The 16,041-nt window shown below is 38.2% G+C and overlaps 1 protein-coding gene across 1 annotated transcript in view; it reads left to right on the top strand.

Annotated features, from left to right (window-relative positions):
* Nucleotides 1-16,041, top strand: part of LOC136867226 (protein Spindly) — a 177,659-nt gene that overhangs the window by 64,076 nt on the left and 97,542 nt on the right. The window contains exons 3-4 of the mRNA XM_067144366.2: nt 1,568-1,714; nt 15,597-15,776. Of these exons, the coding sequence (XP_067000467.2) occupies nt 1,568-1,714; nt 15,597-15,776 (327 nt within the window). The remainder of the gene's footprint in view (nt 1-1,567; nt 1,715-15,596; nt 15,777-16,041) is intronic.

Here is a 16,041-nt window from a genome sequence, read left to right as displayed (position 1 = left end):
TGACGCAGTGGCGGTGAATTCATATCAAAACATGGAAACGTGACGAGCATCTTTCAATACGCAATATTAAATCAAATACAAGGGAACACTTATAGGCTTAAAAATGACAACTAAGAAAGGATGGTGGAATGTGCGGGAAGTCCTACGAGGTCCATGGAACGTATGACGTTATGGGGGAGAAAAGACTTACAGTAATACACCCAACAGACAAATAATTATTAAGAAAATGAACATACAGTTATAAATTAGCGCATAAATGAACTGCGGATTAACTGACACTTGAGATACAAAACGAAGAAGTATAAGGGAAACAATTAAGCTCTTCGGTCACGAACAAACTTTGACATACAGATCCAGAATTTACAGAATGAAAAGAGCCAACCTCGAACGAAACAAAATTAATTACACAATTCAAGAAAGAGTTACAGTTACTACAATTACAACTAGAGTTAGAAAAGGAGGTCTGCCTCATAAAACAACGTTGTGGACTAGCATAAATGCTCAGTCATATAAATGCTCTATTTTGGAAAATGTGGAAAACTAGAGGAAACTCTGGCACACAAGATGAACTTCTACATAATTACTGAACTTGCATTAAGTGGGAATAGTCCGAAACATGAGAATGCTTTTAAATAACATAAGGCAAAAACAAAGCGCTTACCTTTGACGGCCGAAGACCCTTGGTGGGACGGACGGACGCAAGACACGTCCGTCCGCTCTAGTGCTCCAAATTCAAAGACGCGGACAAAGTGACTCGCACATGCGAGGAGCCACAAACAGGAAATAGAGTGATCACAAATGACTAGTAGCAACAGTCCGGTTTGCCACATTCACCAATTAAAAATTCTAATATACCAGCCAATAAAAACACTTGTACTTTTGGCCAATGACACTGATATTCTAGAATTATGCTTTCTGCAGAATTTGCATCTTTGCAGATATTACAAAACAACAGGAAGGGGCCACTTACACGTGGCACACCCTGCCTCACAAGTCATGAATAAAAATTCCAAATCCCTGTCTATAATTTACAGAAAAATACCATTTAAATCAGCGAATGTAAATACCATAAATCTTCTTCATAATCCATTTCTTCAGAGGCCTAAATATGGAATAATAATTCTTTTAAATAAGAAAGATTCATACAATAATTTACTTCGCATAAACACTTCAGTTCTTTAAATGTTTTTGTTTACCTAACATGATAACAAGACAAAATTAAGGATGGTGGAACGTGCGGGAAGTCCTACGAGGTCCATGGAACGTATGACGTTATGGGGGAGAAAAGACTTACAATAATACACCCAACAGACAAATAATTATTAAGAAAATGAACATACGATTATAAATTAGCGCATAAATGAACTGCGGATTAATTGTTACAAGACAAAATTTATGTCACAAGGACTTCTGTTGCTTTACTGTTTTCTGTTCATTGCTGTTCAACAACGGACACATTATTCATTTCTTTTATTTTTACTTTAATCTAAAGTAATGTGTAAGATTTTGTGTGTTGATAGATGTTTGAATAAAACTGTTAATTCTTTGTGTTTCTCAATCATTATAGGTGGAGAATTTAGAAGAGATGATAGAAAATATGAAAGAAGAACATTTGAAACTGATAACTCAGTTGAAACAGAAGTTATCTAAACAAGAAAAGGAGATCAAAGATAATAATGACTCAGCATTGGAGTCAAAACTGGAAGGACTTCAGGTTGTTTTTTTAAATATCTGATTACAACTTATTAAATTATTATTAAGTTATGTAACATTTCGTATATATTAATTTTGTGACTTTCATCACAGAGTTATTATTGTCATCAGTTGATAGACTGCTTTTCTGTAGTTCTCCGTGCTAATTAACTGATGCAATTAACATCTTCTAATAGTATGTTTGCTATTTTCATGCCTTGGCCTCTGCATATCAGTTCTACCTGGCTCACGTCCTCCCAAAATTGACAGTCCTGATATCAGATGTGTTTTTCTTTTTCCTGATAATTAAGGCCATGTTATGTACGATCTCTTCTACTAGAGTGGAGCCACATGATTGCAGGCAGGCCTAACAGCTTCTCTCATTGAGTCCAGTATCCTTATCTTCACCATCCAGTGCTGCTTTCTTCAATCCACTTCAACCTGATTTTTGACTATTGAGTTTTGCTGATTTTTATTTAGCTATCTCAGTCTGTTAGAGAAATGCTGTTTGTATTCAAGAAATTTTATAGTTTTGTTGTTGACATATTGGACATATGTAAAAAAACAAAATTTATATATATCAAGATGGAAGACTATGGGGGTTGTTCATATTCTCAAAACAAAATTAATCATTTTTCATTTTGGTCCTCCGAACCTGGATACAATCTCCTTGAAAACATCAAGAGCCAGCATTAAACTAGGTATGGATTTGCTTAACAAGCTGTATTAGTTGTCAATAAGTGCTATAAGGCTTAAAACAATTTGTTGTTTTCATGCAGTACATGGCGTGTCTTGGCATGCACCAAGGCACATGGGTGGCATCAGATATAAAGTGGAATAACGTAATAAACATTTCATGCTGATTGTTATGCATGCCTAAAGCATAAAATATAACAAACACTGGTTCATAATTTGCAACATAATGTGGGCAGCTAATTGCTTATGTTATTCTGTGGTTACAACCATAGCAATCATTCTACAACATAAACAAAAAGGTCCACTAAACATCTTACAGAATTTTTACGTTAGTATGGATCAATTTAGAATCAAACCCTCAACTTAAATGAAATAAATGACAGAACATAATATGAGAAACTTTCATTCCGATTATTTGTAGTAAAAAACAAGACCAGAAGAATTCACAATTATTACACTTAGTCTGTCACCACCACCACCATAATCCTGCATACTCCCACACTACAAGTGATAAATATCATTATTGATCCATATTGAAGATACTATATGTAGGATGCTAAATATTGAATAGGTGACATAATAAACTATTTAGCATCTTGCATACTCCCACACTCCTGAAAGTCCCACCCCATTTCCCCACTCCACCTCCTCCTAACAACACATCGAACATCCTTAGCTGCGGGAGCACCTCAGTCGAGAGCTGGACTCCGTAGTCAGAGAACACGGGTAATACAAGCGGGCCATGTAACGTAAGTTAATTTCGTTCATCAAAACTTACCTTAAATGTTTCATGTCAGTAACCACTTTTAAATTCTTAATTTGATTTTTATTATCCACTTTACAGACCAGAAAACATACGGTTCAACTTCAATAACAACTTACATATGTCAGCCTATGACTGAACATGATACAGTAAAATACCAGTATAACAACATTTTGGGGACCTCAGAAGTTAATTTGTTATAGTGAAATTTTGTTATACTGAAATAAGTCAATTCTTAAGAACTCACCTACCGAGCTCGATAGCTGCAGTCGCTTAAGTGCGGCCAGTATCCAGTATTCGGGAGATAGTAGGTTCGAACCCCACTGTCGGCAGCCCTGAAAATGGTTTTCCGTGGTTTCCCATTTTCACACCAGGCAAATGCTGGGGCTGTACCTCAATTAAGGCCACGGCCGCTTCCTTCCCACTCCTGGCCCTTCCCTGTCCCATCGTCGCCATAAGACCTATCTGTGTCGGTGCGACGTAAAGCAACTAGCAAAAAAAAAAAAAAAAAAAAGAACTCGCCTATTGCTAAACTTGTTGAAGAATCTATGTTAATTCAGCATGACTTTGCACATAAAAAACCTTAATACTGTATTTTTTTAATGAGAGAAAAATTAGAATACATGCATATACATACACAGTATATGTACATGAAGTAATATAAAATACGGGTACTTGCAAGAAGTTTTTAGTATCTCAAATTTTACCCTGTAAGGAGGCAGAATGGTTTAGGAATAAGACTGGACTAAGACAGGAGAGTGTGCTGTCAGCTCTTTTGTTTATTATGGTCATGTAATGTTAAGAACTTCATCTTTGGTCGTATTGAATAGAGATGAACAAACAATATAGTAGAGTGCAATAGATCCACCTTTTCAGTATAAAATATGCTGCTAATTTAAAATTACAACATTATTTGATTTTGTACCTGTTTCAGCGTCTCAGACATCATCATCAACCAAAATTGGCAGGTAAACAAAGATATACACAATGTTAAAATACAATCTATATACCCTAATGGTTAAAATATCAATGGTTGGATAAAATACAATACGTGATGATGCTTGAGGAGAAAGTCATTCAAAGATACTTTCACAAGTTGAGAACATGTTAGTCATTTTCAAAACAGGAGGTGAAAACCTTTGCAAATATTTGAATAAGTCTTAGTCACTTTATGGAGCTTAAAGTCTTAAATGTGGCATTATTAGCCACGGGATAAACTGTTAAAAAATGTTAGCGTATGAATACTGTTCTTCCGTAGAGCGTTGACATTAAGATGAACATACGTAGTCTTAATGGTAACTCCTGACACCAGTCTTCATGAGGTGAAGTGCTGAGTCATAATGTGATTGAGCAAGTGGATCTTGTTACAAGTATGGATATTAAAGTTGTCAAATGACAAAAGGTTCCCCATCCAATACAGGATCTGAAGTGTGAAAAAGATAAACCAAATTAAAATAAGATACTGGGAAAAGGGCAAGAAAGTTAATCTTTAGTGAGGACTCATCTTGACCGGCCTGCTGGACATTACGGAGTCTAGAGTGGAACTGATGGCTCGGACATTCTTGAAGCAAGGACAAGGTTAGGGTGGAGGGGTGGGTCAGGAGAGGGGGAATAGGGATAATGGATGGGGCGTAGTCAGGCGGGCGTGGTAGGGAAGGATAACGCGACAAAGTATTGTGTGTGATCTGAAAGAACATGCTACTTTTGGGTAATTTAACACTGTTGAAAACCGTAAATGAGGACATCAAATAAGATTTTGGGTTTTTCAGAGATGTCGTTCAAGTTAGGATTAAAATGTTGGTCTAAATGTATATAGCAGTTTTCCGTGGCATCAAGCAAGGGGCCTTTACTCAACGTGTCCAGTATCGTTATGTCTTTATCTATTTCATTAAATTTGTGCTTATAGTCATGTACGTGCTGACCCACTGCAGAAAACCTGTTAAACCTGATTGCATTAATATGCTCTGCATACCTGATCTTAAAACTCCGACCAGTTTGGCCTGTGTACGAGCTGTTGCAATCATTGCACCGAAATCTATATACACCTGACTTTGTATAGGGGTTAAATTTTTTATTAAGTTAGAATTGTGCAGAATATTCTTGTTTCTATTGCTAATTCTGAAGGAGATATTGACGTTGTGTTTCTTAAATATATTAGTGATGCTGTAAATGTTTTTGTTAAAATCAAAAGTCGAAAATAACTTTGTTTAGATTTTTTATATTAAATTTGGTTTTGGACGATTTCTGAACTTATTCATTATGTGTGCAATGAACGCCTCGTTGAATCCGTTGAATCTAGCGATCGAACGTATAATATTCAGTTCCTTGTTCAGGTCTGCTTTTGACATGGGGACTTTGAATGGGCGATCAACCAAGCTGTTGCATGTAGCGCGTTCATGAGAATGGGGATGTATTGAGTCTTGTTTTATTGTTGTTGCTGTATGGATAGGTTTCCAGTAAATTTTGTATGAGAATGAAGAGGGGAGCCTAGTAATTGTTAAATCTAAGAAGTTGATAGAATTGTTAATTTCCAATTCTAATGTGAATATTGATGTGAGGATCTATGTTGTTAAGGTTTATAAGAGTGTTCGGTGCGTCGATAGAGCGTTCATCAATGATGACAAGAGTATCATCTACATATCTGGCCCATAACTTAATGTTATTAAAGTTTTCATCGTTTTCAATTGCCGTATGCTCCAGAAAATCCAAGTATATTTCTGTCAAAATGCCAGAGGTCAGTGACTCCATAGCCAAGCCATTTTGCTTGTGAACTACATTGTCGAAAGTGAAGTAGTCATTATCAATTAACAATTTCAAAACGGATATGAAATCAGAGATTTCTAGTTTGCTTAAATAAATGTTAGTATTTAGATTCTTTTGAATGATAGGAAAACGTTTGCTCGTTTTAATGCTCAGGTGCATGTTAACAACGTCGAAAGGATACATTGTGTGGTACGGTTGAAGGTCAAAGCTGTCAAGTTTCTTAATTAATTCTAAGGTATTCTTAATAGATTTATCAGAAAAAATGTATAGTGTTTTTTGAAATTTTTTTGTATAAATTGAGCAAGCTTATTTAAGGGGCTTGGCCTATAATTTATTATAGGGCGTATAGGGTCACTGGTCTTGGATTTTCGGCAGTGCTTTTGCAGTGGGTAAGCCTGGATTATTATCGATAAGCTTCAGTTTTTCTCTTTCAGTTAAAAGAAAGGACGTGTTCTTAAGTGTGTTTTAGTTGCCGCTGAATTAGTTGAGTTGGGTCCATGCTGATTACCAAAAAAGAGCAATCTTCGAAAAAGTTTTTTGTTTTTTCGATGTAATCCATTTTTTCCATAATAACAGTGGTGTTTCCCTTGTCTGCCTTAGTAAAATAAGTTGATTATCCTTAATATTTTCCGTTAGTTTAACGATATTCACCTTTTGTTTTTTTTTGTAAAACGTTCGTTAAATTTATTGAAGTCGGGAGAAGTGAAAATTTTATTTAATTGTCTTTTAACATCCAGTCTTAATTCCTCTCGTGAGTCCTGCAACATTTTATTAATAGCAACCTCTGTTTCAATAATAAGTTTAGAAGCAATATTAGGCGTGTTGATGTTTGGCCAATTATGTTTCGGACCTTTGGAAAGTATTAAACTTTCATCCTCTTCTAGTATTGTGTTTGATAGATTAAAAAGTGGAGGGTGAGATTGTGTAATGAAATTCTCAGAGGTACAAAGGTAATCCCAGAAGTAAGGTCTCCAATTTTTCTTAATGATTACATAGACCTGTTTATTTCTACTATGGCTTACATCATTTTACAGCTTGAACATTTAGCTATTTTTCTACATAATCACCATTTCGGTCAATACATTTTTGTAGATGCTGTGACAGTTTCTGTATGCCTATGTCATACCAGCTCACTGCCATGCTGTTCAGGAAGTTGTGAGCAGCACTTCATGAAACCTCAGGAACCAAAGTGCAGAGATCATCCAGGGTGATCCGCCGATCTTCACGCATGATTTGCTCAACCTTCACGACTGTCTCGACAGAAATTGATGGTCTCCTGCTCCTTTGTTCATTTGTCGTGAATTTCAGTCCGATCGGCTGCAAACTATCTACACCACTTATGAGCATTTTTTACATCCTTGCATGACTCACCATACAGTTCTAACAATCGGTTCAGTGCCTTTTGCGTTCAAACATCAAATAAACTGCGTGCACTTCGTACTTGGCGGTAACATCCAACGGGAGCTCCTTTCTCAACGGCTTTCAAGCCAAGACTGAGTGCCTCAGTGCGGTGTGTGCATGTTTATATGCGAGCATTGGAAACACTCTTCACAATATTGTAACCAACAGCCACACGAGCAGAGTTCTGTATTTATAAAAATACAGGAGAGCATATTTTTGGGATTACCCTCGTACTTGGTTACTTAAACTTTTTTGGGAGAGTGCTGAGTGATTTCAATTTTGGGATAAGACATTGAATAGTCTGTTATGAACTTGTTCTTGAAAAATGTTCCATTGAGCATTTGTGAGCCTATGAGCGACCTCAAGGCGAGTCTCATACAAACTGTTATTTAAAAAAGACTTTTTCTTATGAAGAAATATCAATTCATTCTGTAACCAAGGCTTGTTAGTTTTTTGTTGAACTTTTTGCTGATGAGGGAGGATTTGACATTTTTTAATGCCCTTTAGAAAATTAGGAGTCAAATTGTGCGTAATACATCTTTTAATAAAATCTATATCTTTGCCCCATTTCCTAATTTTAATTTTTAAGCACATATACTGTTGGGGTTTTGATTTTGCCTGATAGGCCGTATCATTTAATGTTAAGAACTTCATCTTTGGTCCGTATTAAATAGAGATGAACAAACAAGATAGTGTATTTCAATCTTTCAACCTTTTCAGTACAAAATATGCTGCTAATTTAAAATTACAACATTATTTGGTACCAGTTTCAACAAAAATATACACAATGTTAAAATACAATCTATATACCCCAATGGTTATAATATTAATGGTTCGATAAAATACAATGCATGAAGATGCTTGAGGAGAAAGTCATTCTCAAGATATTTTCACAAGTTGAGAACGTGTTAGTGATTTGTAAAACAGGAAGTGAAAAAGTATGCAAATATTTGAACAAGTCTTAGTCACTTTATGGAGCTTCAAGTCCTAAATGTGCCAATGTTAGCCACGGGATATACACACATACATACATACATACATACATACATACATACATACATACATACATACATACATAATCATTATAGACCGTTGTGCCTTTCAGCGTTCAGTCTGCAATCCTCTGTGAATTTACTATGTGTTGCCACAATTCTCTATTTGCAACTAGTGCTGTGGCCTCATTTAGTTCTATACCTCTTATCTTTAAATCGTTAGAAGCTGAGTCTAACCATTGCAGTCTTGGTCTCCCTGTACTCATCTTACCCTCCATAACAGAGTCCATTATTCTCCTAGGTAACCTATCCTCCTCCATTCGTCTCACATGACCCCACCACTGAAGCCGGTTTATGCGTACAGCTTCATCCATCAAGTTCATTCCTAACTTAACCTTTATCTCCTTGTTCTGAGTACCCTCTTGCCATTGTTCCCACCTGTTTGTACCAGCAATCATTCTCACTACTTACATGTCTGTTACTTCTAACTTATGAATAAGATATCCTGAGTCAACCCAGCTTTTGCTCCCGCAAAGGAAGGTTGGTTTCAAAACAGACCGATGTAGAGATAGTTTCGTCCAGGAGCCGACTTCATTCTTATAGAACACTGTTGTTCGCAACTGCGAGCTCGCTGCATTAGCTTTACTACAACTTGATTCAATCTCACTTACTATATTACCATCCTGGGAGAACACACAACCTAAATACTTGAAATTTTCTACCTGTTCCAACTTTGTATCACCAATCCGACATTCAGTTCTGTTGAATTTCTTACCTACTGATATCAGTTTAGTCTTTGAAAGGCTAATTTTCATACTATATTCATTGCACCTATTTTCAAGTTCCAAATATTAGACTGCAGGCTTTCGGCACAATCTGCCATTAAGACCAAGTCGTCAGCATAGGCCAGACTGCTTACTACATTTCCACCTAACTGAATCCCTCCCTGCCATTTTATACCTTTCAGCAGATGATCCATGTAAACTACGAACAGCAAAGGTGAAAGATTACAGCCTTGTCTAACCCCTGTAAGTACCCTGAACCAAGAACTCATTCTACCATCAATTCTCACTGCAGCTCAATTGTCATCATAAATGCCTTTGATTGATTTCATTAATCTACCCTTAATTCCATAGTCCCCCAGTATGGCCAACATCTTTTTCCTCGGTACCCTGTCATATGCTTTCTCTATATCTACAAAACATAAACACAACTGTCTATTCCTCTCGTAACATTTTTTACTTGCCTGGCACATACTGGAAATCTGATTCTGTCAGCCCCTCTGTGGTCTGAAAGCACACAGGTTTTCATCCAACTTCCTCTCACTCACTGGTTGTACCCTCCTTTCCAAGATGCCAGTGAATACTTTGCCTGGTATAATAATCAATGAGATATCTCGATAATTGTTGCAATCCTTCCTGTTCCCTTGCTTATAGATAGGTGCAGTTACTGCTCTTGTCCAATCTGAAGGTACCTTACCAACACTCCATGCTAATCTTACTACTCTATGAAGCCATTTCTTTCCTGCCTTCCTATTATACTTCACCATTTCACGTCTAATTTCATCTATTCCTGCTGCTTTATGACAATGGATTTTATTTACCATCCTTTCCACGTCCTTGAGCGTAATTTCACCAACATCATTTTGTTCCTCCCCATGAGCTTGGTTGTTCGCGACTCCACCATGGAAGATTTCCTTTTACATTGAGAAGATTTTCAAAATATTCCCTCCACTTGTCCAGTGATTCCCTGGGATCTGTTATGAGTTCACCTGAATTACACAAAACACTGTTCATTTCCTTTTTCCGTCCCTTCCTAGGATTCTTTATTACTGTCCAGAAAGGTTTCTCTGCTGCTTGACCTAGCCTTTCCAGGTTATTACCGAAATCTTCCAATGACTTCTTTTTGGATTCAACAACTGTTTGTTTCGCTCTGTTTCTTTCATCTACGTATAATTTCCTGTCTGCATTGGCCCTTGTTTGGAGATATTTCTGATGAGCCTTCTTTTTACGTTTACAAGCTACTCTCACTTCATCATTCTACCAAGATGTTCGCTTTTTCTCCGCCTATACACAGTCGTTCCTAGGCATTCCCTTGCTGTTTCTACTACAGCATCCCTGTATGCCACCCCTTCTCTTTCTATATCCTGAACCTGCTTCCTGTCTACTGTTCGAAACTTCTCACTAATCATATCTATGTACTTCTGTGTAATTTCCTCATCCTGGAGATTTTCTTTCCTTATTCATTTGCAGACAGATTTTACTTTCTCTACCTAGGCTTAGAGATACTTAGTTCACTACAGATCAGATAGTGGTCTGTATCATCGAAGAATCACATGCAATACTTTGTCGCGTTATCCTTCCCTACCACGCCCGCCTGACTACGCCCCATCCATTATCCCTCTTCCCCCTCCCTCCTGACCCACCCCTCCACCCTAACCTTGTCCTTGCTTCAAGAATGTCCGAGCCATCAGTTCCACTCTAGACTCCGTAATGTACAGCAGGCCGGTCGAGGTAAGTCCTCACTAAAGATTAACTTTCTTGCCCTTTTCCCAGTATCTTATTCTAATTTGGTTTATCTTTTTTTCACACTTCAGATCCCGTATTAGATGGGGAACCTTTTATCATTTGACAACTTTAATATCCATACTTGTAACAAGATCCACTTGCTCAATCACATTACGACTTAGGACTTCACCTCATGAAGACTGGTGTTAGGAGTTACCATTAAGACTACGTATGTTCACCTTAATGTCAACGCTCTACGGAAGAACAGCATTCATACGCTAACATTTTTTAACAGTTTATCCCGTGGCTAATAATGCCACATTTAAGACTTTAAGCTCCATAAAGTGACTAAGACTTATTCAAATATTTGCAAAGGTTTTCACCTCCTGTTTTGAAAATGACTAACATGTTCTCAACTTGTGAAAGTATCTTTGAATGACTTTCTCCTCAAGCATCATCACGTATTGTATTTTATCCAACCATTGATTTTTTTTTTTTTTTGCTAGGGGCTTTATGTCGCACCGACACAGATAGGTCTTATGGTGACGATGGGATAGGAAAGGCCTAGGAGTTGGAAGGAAGCGGCCGTGGCCTTAATTAAGGTACAGCCCCAGCATTTGCCTGGTGTGAAAATGGGAAACCACGGAAAACCATTTTCAGGGCTGCCGATAGTGGGATTCGAACCTACTATCTCCCGGATGCAAGCTCACAGCCGCGCGCCTCTACGCACACGGCCAACTCGCCCGGTCATTGATATTTTAACCATTAGGGTATATAGATTGTATTTTAACATTGTGTATATCTTTGTTTACCTGCCCAATTTTGGCTGATGATGATGTCTGAGACGTTGAAACAGGTACAAAATCAAATAATGTTGTAATTTTAAATTAGCAGCATATTTTATACTGAAAAGGTGGATCTATTGCACTCTACTATATTGTTTATCATGGTCATGGACGAAATTGTAAAGGAAACAAAGGAAGCCTATGGAGATAAAGAGGTGAAGATACTGCTATTTGCAGTGATGTTGTGATCAGGGGAAAGAACAGCAAAGAATTGCAACAACAACAACAACTAGATGTACTGAACGGAAAAAATTGAGAAGTATGGAATGAAAATCAGTACAGAGAAAAAGCAAGACTGTGGTGATGTCGAGAGGGTGAAAGGCAAGGAAAGGGCACTGTGAAAATTGGAAGTCAGAGTCTGGAAATTGTGGACAACTTTAAATACCTAGGAAGTGAATTAATGCAAAATGCTAGGGTGGAAATGCAGGTTAGCAGGAGGGCATAGCAGGGTAATGCATTCTACCAAAGTGTAAGAAAACTTAACTTGTATGGACCAAAGAAGTACCAAGGAAAAGTAAAGAGATAATGTTCAAAATGTACTTTGTATCCATACTGACTTATGCAGCTGAGACTTGGGCTTTGACTAGCAAGCGAGTGGAATTCAAGCCAGTGAGATGAAATTCCTAAGAAGTATGATAGGAAAGACAGTTTGAGAAATGAAGATGTTAGGGAGGAAATGGGGATAGGAAAGCTAAATGACAGAGTTGAAAAGAATAAACTAAGGTGGTTTGGACATGTTAAGAGGATGTAGGAGAGTAAATTTCCAAGACAGATGCTGGAGGCAAAGTGCGAGTGCAAGGGAGCAAAAGGAAGACCTAGAATAAGGTGAATTGAATCAGTGAAGAGCGGCATAAGAAGACGAAATTTAGACTTGGACAAGATCATGGAAGGAAAGAGGAAGATGGAGAAGTGCCATAAATACCCCGACTGGCAGGAGCTGGATATGGGGAAATGATGATGGTGTTGAATGGTGCATTATGTCCTCGACTTTATTTTTTGAAAAAGTCTGCAATTCTCTTCTGAACACTCGCAGACACAAACGAATATTCAGTGTAGTCAGCAACCACTGTGCTTGAATTGAACACAGATTCAGGCACATTATTTTGTGACAGAAGAAAATCCTGAAGACTACGTGCCATGTTTGTTGCCTGCTTGATTTCGTTTTCCACTAACACATCACAGTCCACATTGACATAATCAGTAAGATTTACACTTGTTAGCACATACAACTTTTCGCACAAATGCTTCCAGTTCTTCTCTGTTTCTGCATCCAACTCACTTTCTGCGATATTGTCTTATATATTATTTCTTACATGTTTACTTACCAATGGTCTGGCTTCCATGAAAATACAGTAGACAGATAAAAGTTTGCAGTGAACAAATCGTGTCACTTTAGTCAAACCACTGTATAGACCGTGCTATTGCTTAGTGGGTTACTCCAAAACTAGTTCAAACGTGCGTAGTCCTACATTGTGTTGCGACCTAACGGAAGAAACACTGAACTACTTCAATATCACATTGTATAACGGGCTTCAGAAGATAAAACTTTCTTTTCATGTTGGTCCAAGTAACACCTTAATGGTCGAGGTAGCCCATCATTACGGTACATGTTTTGTGACATAACCTCACAAACACTGCGATCATTCGACTATGTAAATAATAATAATAATAATAATAATAATAATAATAATAATAAATTGAAGTAAACACTTCATAGCCTTACATTACAAGTCATAATAATCATAATTGTAAAATAATAATAAGAAGAAGAATTTGAGCTCAATACTTGCATTATTTACCCATGGTGAGAGAATATTGTTTTCAAGTTATATCAGTTTATAACACTTGCATCAATATACCCCCTATAACTTGAAACAATTTCCACAGTCTGTCACACTCTCTTGGTCCTCACTGTTTAACTAAACACAGACAACCTCAGTCACACAGCCCTCCTGTTGGCGCTGTCAAGTCCACAGTTCGGAGCCAGGCGGTTCGATCGGGGGCCGCCACCTTCCCATGGTGGATCTGCTGGGTACAGTCGACGGTGTCTTCGTTCCTAGTGATGATGATCCGCAGGTCCTCGCGTAGCACTCGAAGCTCCGCTTGTTTTCCCCTCATTCGTACCTTTGTCTTCTGTCAGGGCCCATGAACCTTCGTAGTCCACCAGTGTGATGCATGGAACAGGCTCGCATGTCTCGGGCTTGGCTCTGTTGAGTCTCCTCTTTTTCTGGGGTGCTGATCTCAATGTTCTTGCTGGTACATGGCTTCATGCTGGGACGTGTGTCCTGGTCAGATGGCATCCTCGTTTGTTGGGTTCGGTTCGGACAACATTGGTTCCCACTGGCTGTGTCATTCCCATCACTGCCTCCATCTCCTGGGTCATCGTCTGAGCCTTCCCATAGTTCTGCTTCATGCTGAAAACCCTCCCTGGGCAGTTCTCGGTGTTGTGGAGCTTACTGCGGCTATCGAGCGCCTCACTCTTGGTGTCATACTGGTATGGCTTATTCATCGTCACATCGTTCCACTCTATTGACATCGCCTGGTTGTTCGGTCTCGGCATTGAATACCCACAGCGTTCCATCGGTGCGCCAAGTCCTCTCCTGCAGCTGGACTCGGTAGTCAGCTCTCGGTGGTGGACACTGCCGCGCCCGTTGAATTTTCGCAGAACTTCCTTGCAGGTCGAACATGGCTGAGGGCTGCGTCATACTTCCATCACCTGCCCACGAAGTCCAGCGATCGGATATTCGGCTCCCTCTTCTGATGTCAATCCGGTTTTGAACTGGGCCCGGTATGTTCCTCAGGAAGTGATCCTGTCGTCCCGTGGAGTTGCCATCTTCACGACGCCATCACTGCTTGCAGGCTTAACTTGTGTCTTCACAGCCATCGTACTTTTACGCAGGGTACTTGCTTCCTTCGCTTCTTTCTCCAATGAATTGATTTGCTTCTTTATTTCTTGATACTGGGCCTCAATTTTCCTCTCGAGTTTTCCAAACTGGGCCTCGATGTTTTTAGACTGGGTCTGAATCAACGGAATTAACTGTTCAAACATCACCACGGTCCTCTGGTCGTTCTTAATTTTTTAGTACATTAGATTTTAAGAGTCCCGTCACGTTCGCCAATTGCTGTATCCACAAAGACGCACACGAAATGCTGACACTTATTTTTTTCACGTTAACTTCACACAACCTGATCCACTGCTGTCACAGACAAAATACACACATCAACAAACCACCATTTTAAGAGTTGCCTATCACAGCACATGGAGCTCGCAACCTTAAAACACAGTTGGAACAGTTGACTACCGACTGCGTACATTGGCATGTCAGCCAAACTACAACACGTGTTCACCAGTAAAACTCCTGTTAAACCATGACTTACTAAACAATAACTCATCTCTACCATCAAGACGCCTCTTATATAAGTGCCTGGCCAGGCTTCTAGAAAGATACATTTTCTCGTAAATTCTAGAGTGCTTAAGGCCCAGATATAATGTACAGAACATTCTACAGAGTCTTTGTCTACCGAGTGCCATTCTAAATGTTCCAGTGTGTTTCACAATTATGTAATGGATTACAAACCATATATATAGGTAATAATAAATTATATAATATTAATTACAGGTTCTTACATTAACATTAATCTGATTATACGAATAATAGCAAAGAAGAGAACTTTGAGTTTAGTATTAAGGGAAATAACTAATTTCTTAATATTTATCTAGTCAGAATCTTGGGGAATGCAATTAAGAAAGTCTTCTAAAATTTCCCACTTTGTGCTACCTAATTTTGATGAGTTTTGTCTAGATATTTTCTTCTTTGTGTTATTTAAATTTTCTACTTGTTTATGTATTTGTTTTTCCTCTATTATTACATTAAGATCAATACATGTATTCTTATTTGTTGCAGACTAAGTTTGCTTAGTGTGTCATTCTTTTCAGATTGAGAATGAATCACTGAAAGCAACCCTGGGTAAAAAGGAAGAAGAATTAGATCAACTGATGCAGGAAAATCAGCGTCAGCGGAAACTCTATCACGAAGTTGTAGAGACAAATTCTGAACTTAAGTGCTTTGTTAATGGCAAGAAAGAAGAACTAGAATCAACTTTACAGTGCTTAGCTGTAAGTATTCTATGCTATATAAACATTCCAGCCTAGAAACATCAGAAAGATCAATATCTTCTGTTAACACATTATCAGAAACCTGTTACGTTTGAAATTTCTCATATTCTACGAATTTAAGAAACACCTGGTAAGCTCAAGCACACACAGATGCAACACAAACAAAAAGCAACTTCAAATACCCAAAATTGTTGGTTGTTCATCACCATTTTCATTTCCACTTGTCCAGCTCCTGCCAGGTTGGGGCATTGCATTGGTGGCTCTT

The sequence above is a fragment of the Anabrus simplex genome, chromosome 3 (assembly GCF_040414725.1).
Source record: "Anabrus simplex isolate iqAnaSimp1 chromosome 3, ASM4041472v1, whole genome shotgun sequence".
Lineage (NCBI taxonomy): Eukaryota > Metazoa > Arthropoda > Insecta > Orthoptera > Tettigoniidae > Anabrus > Anabrus simplex.
The sequence above is the reverse complement of the archived record's forward strand: the minus strand, read 5'-3'. Positions and strand labels throughout refer to the sequence as shown.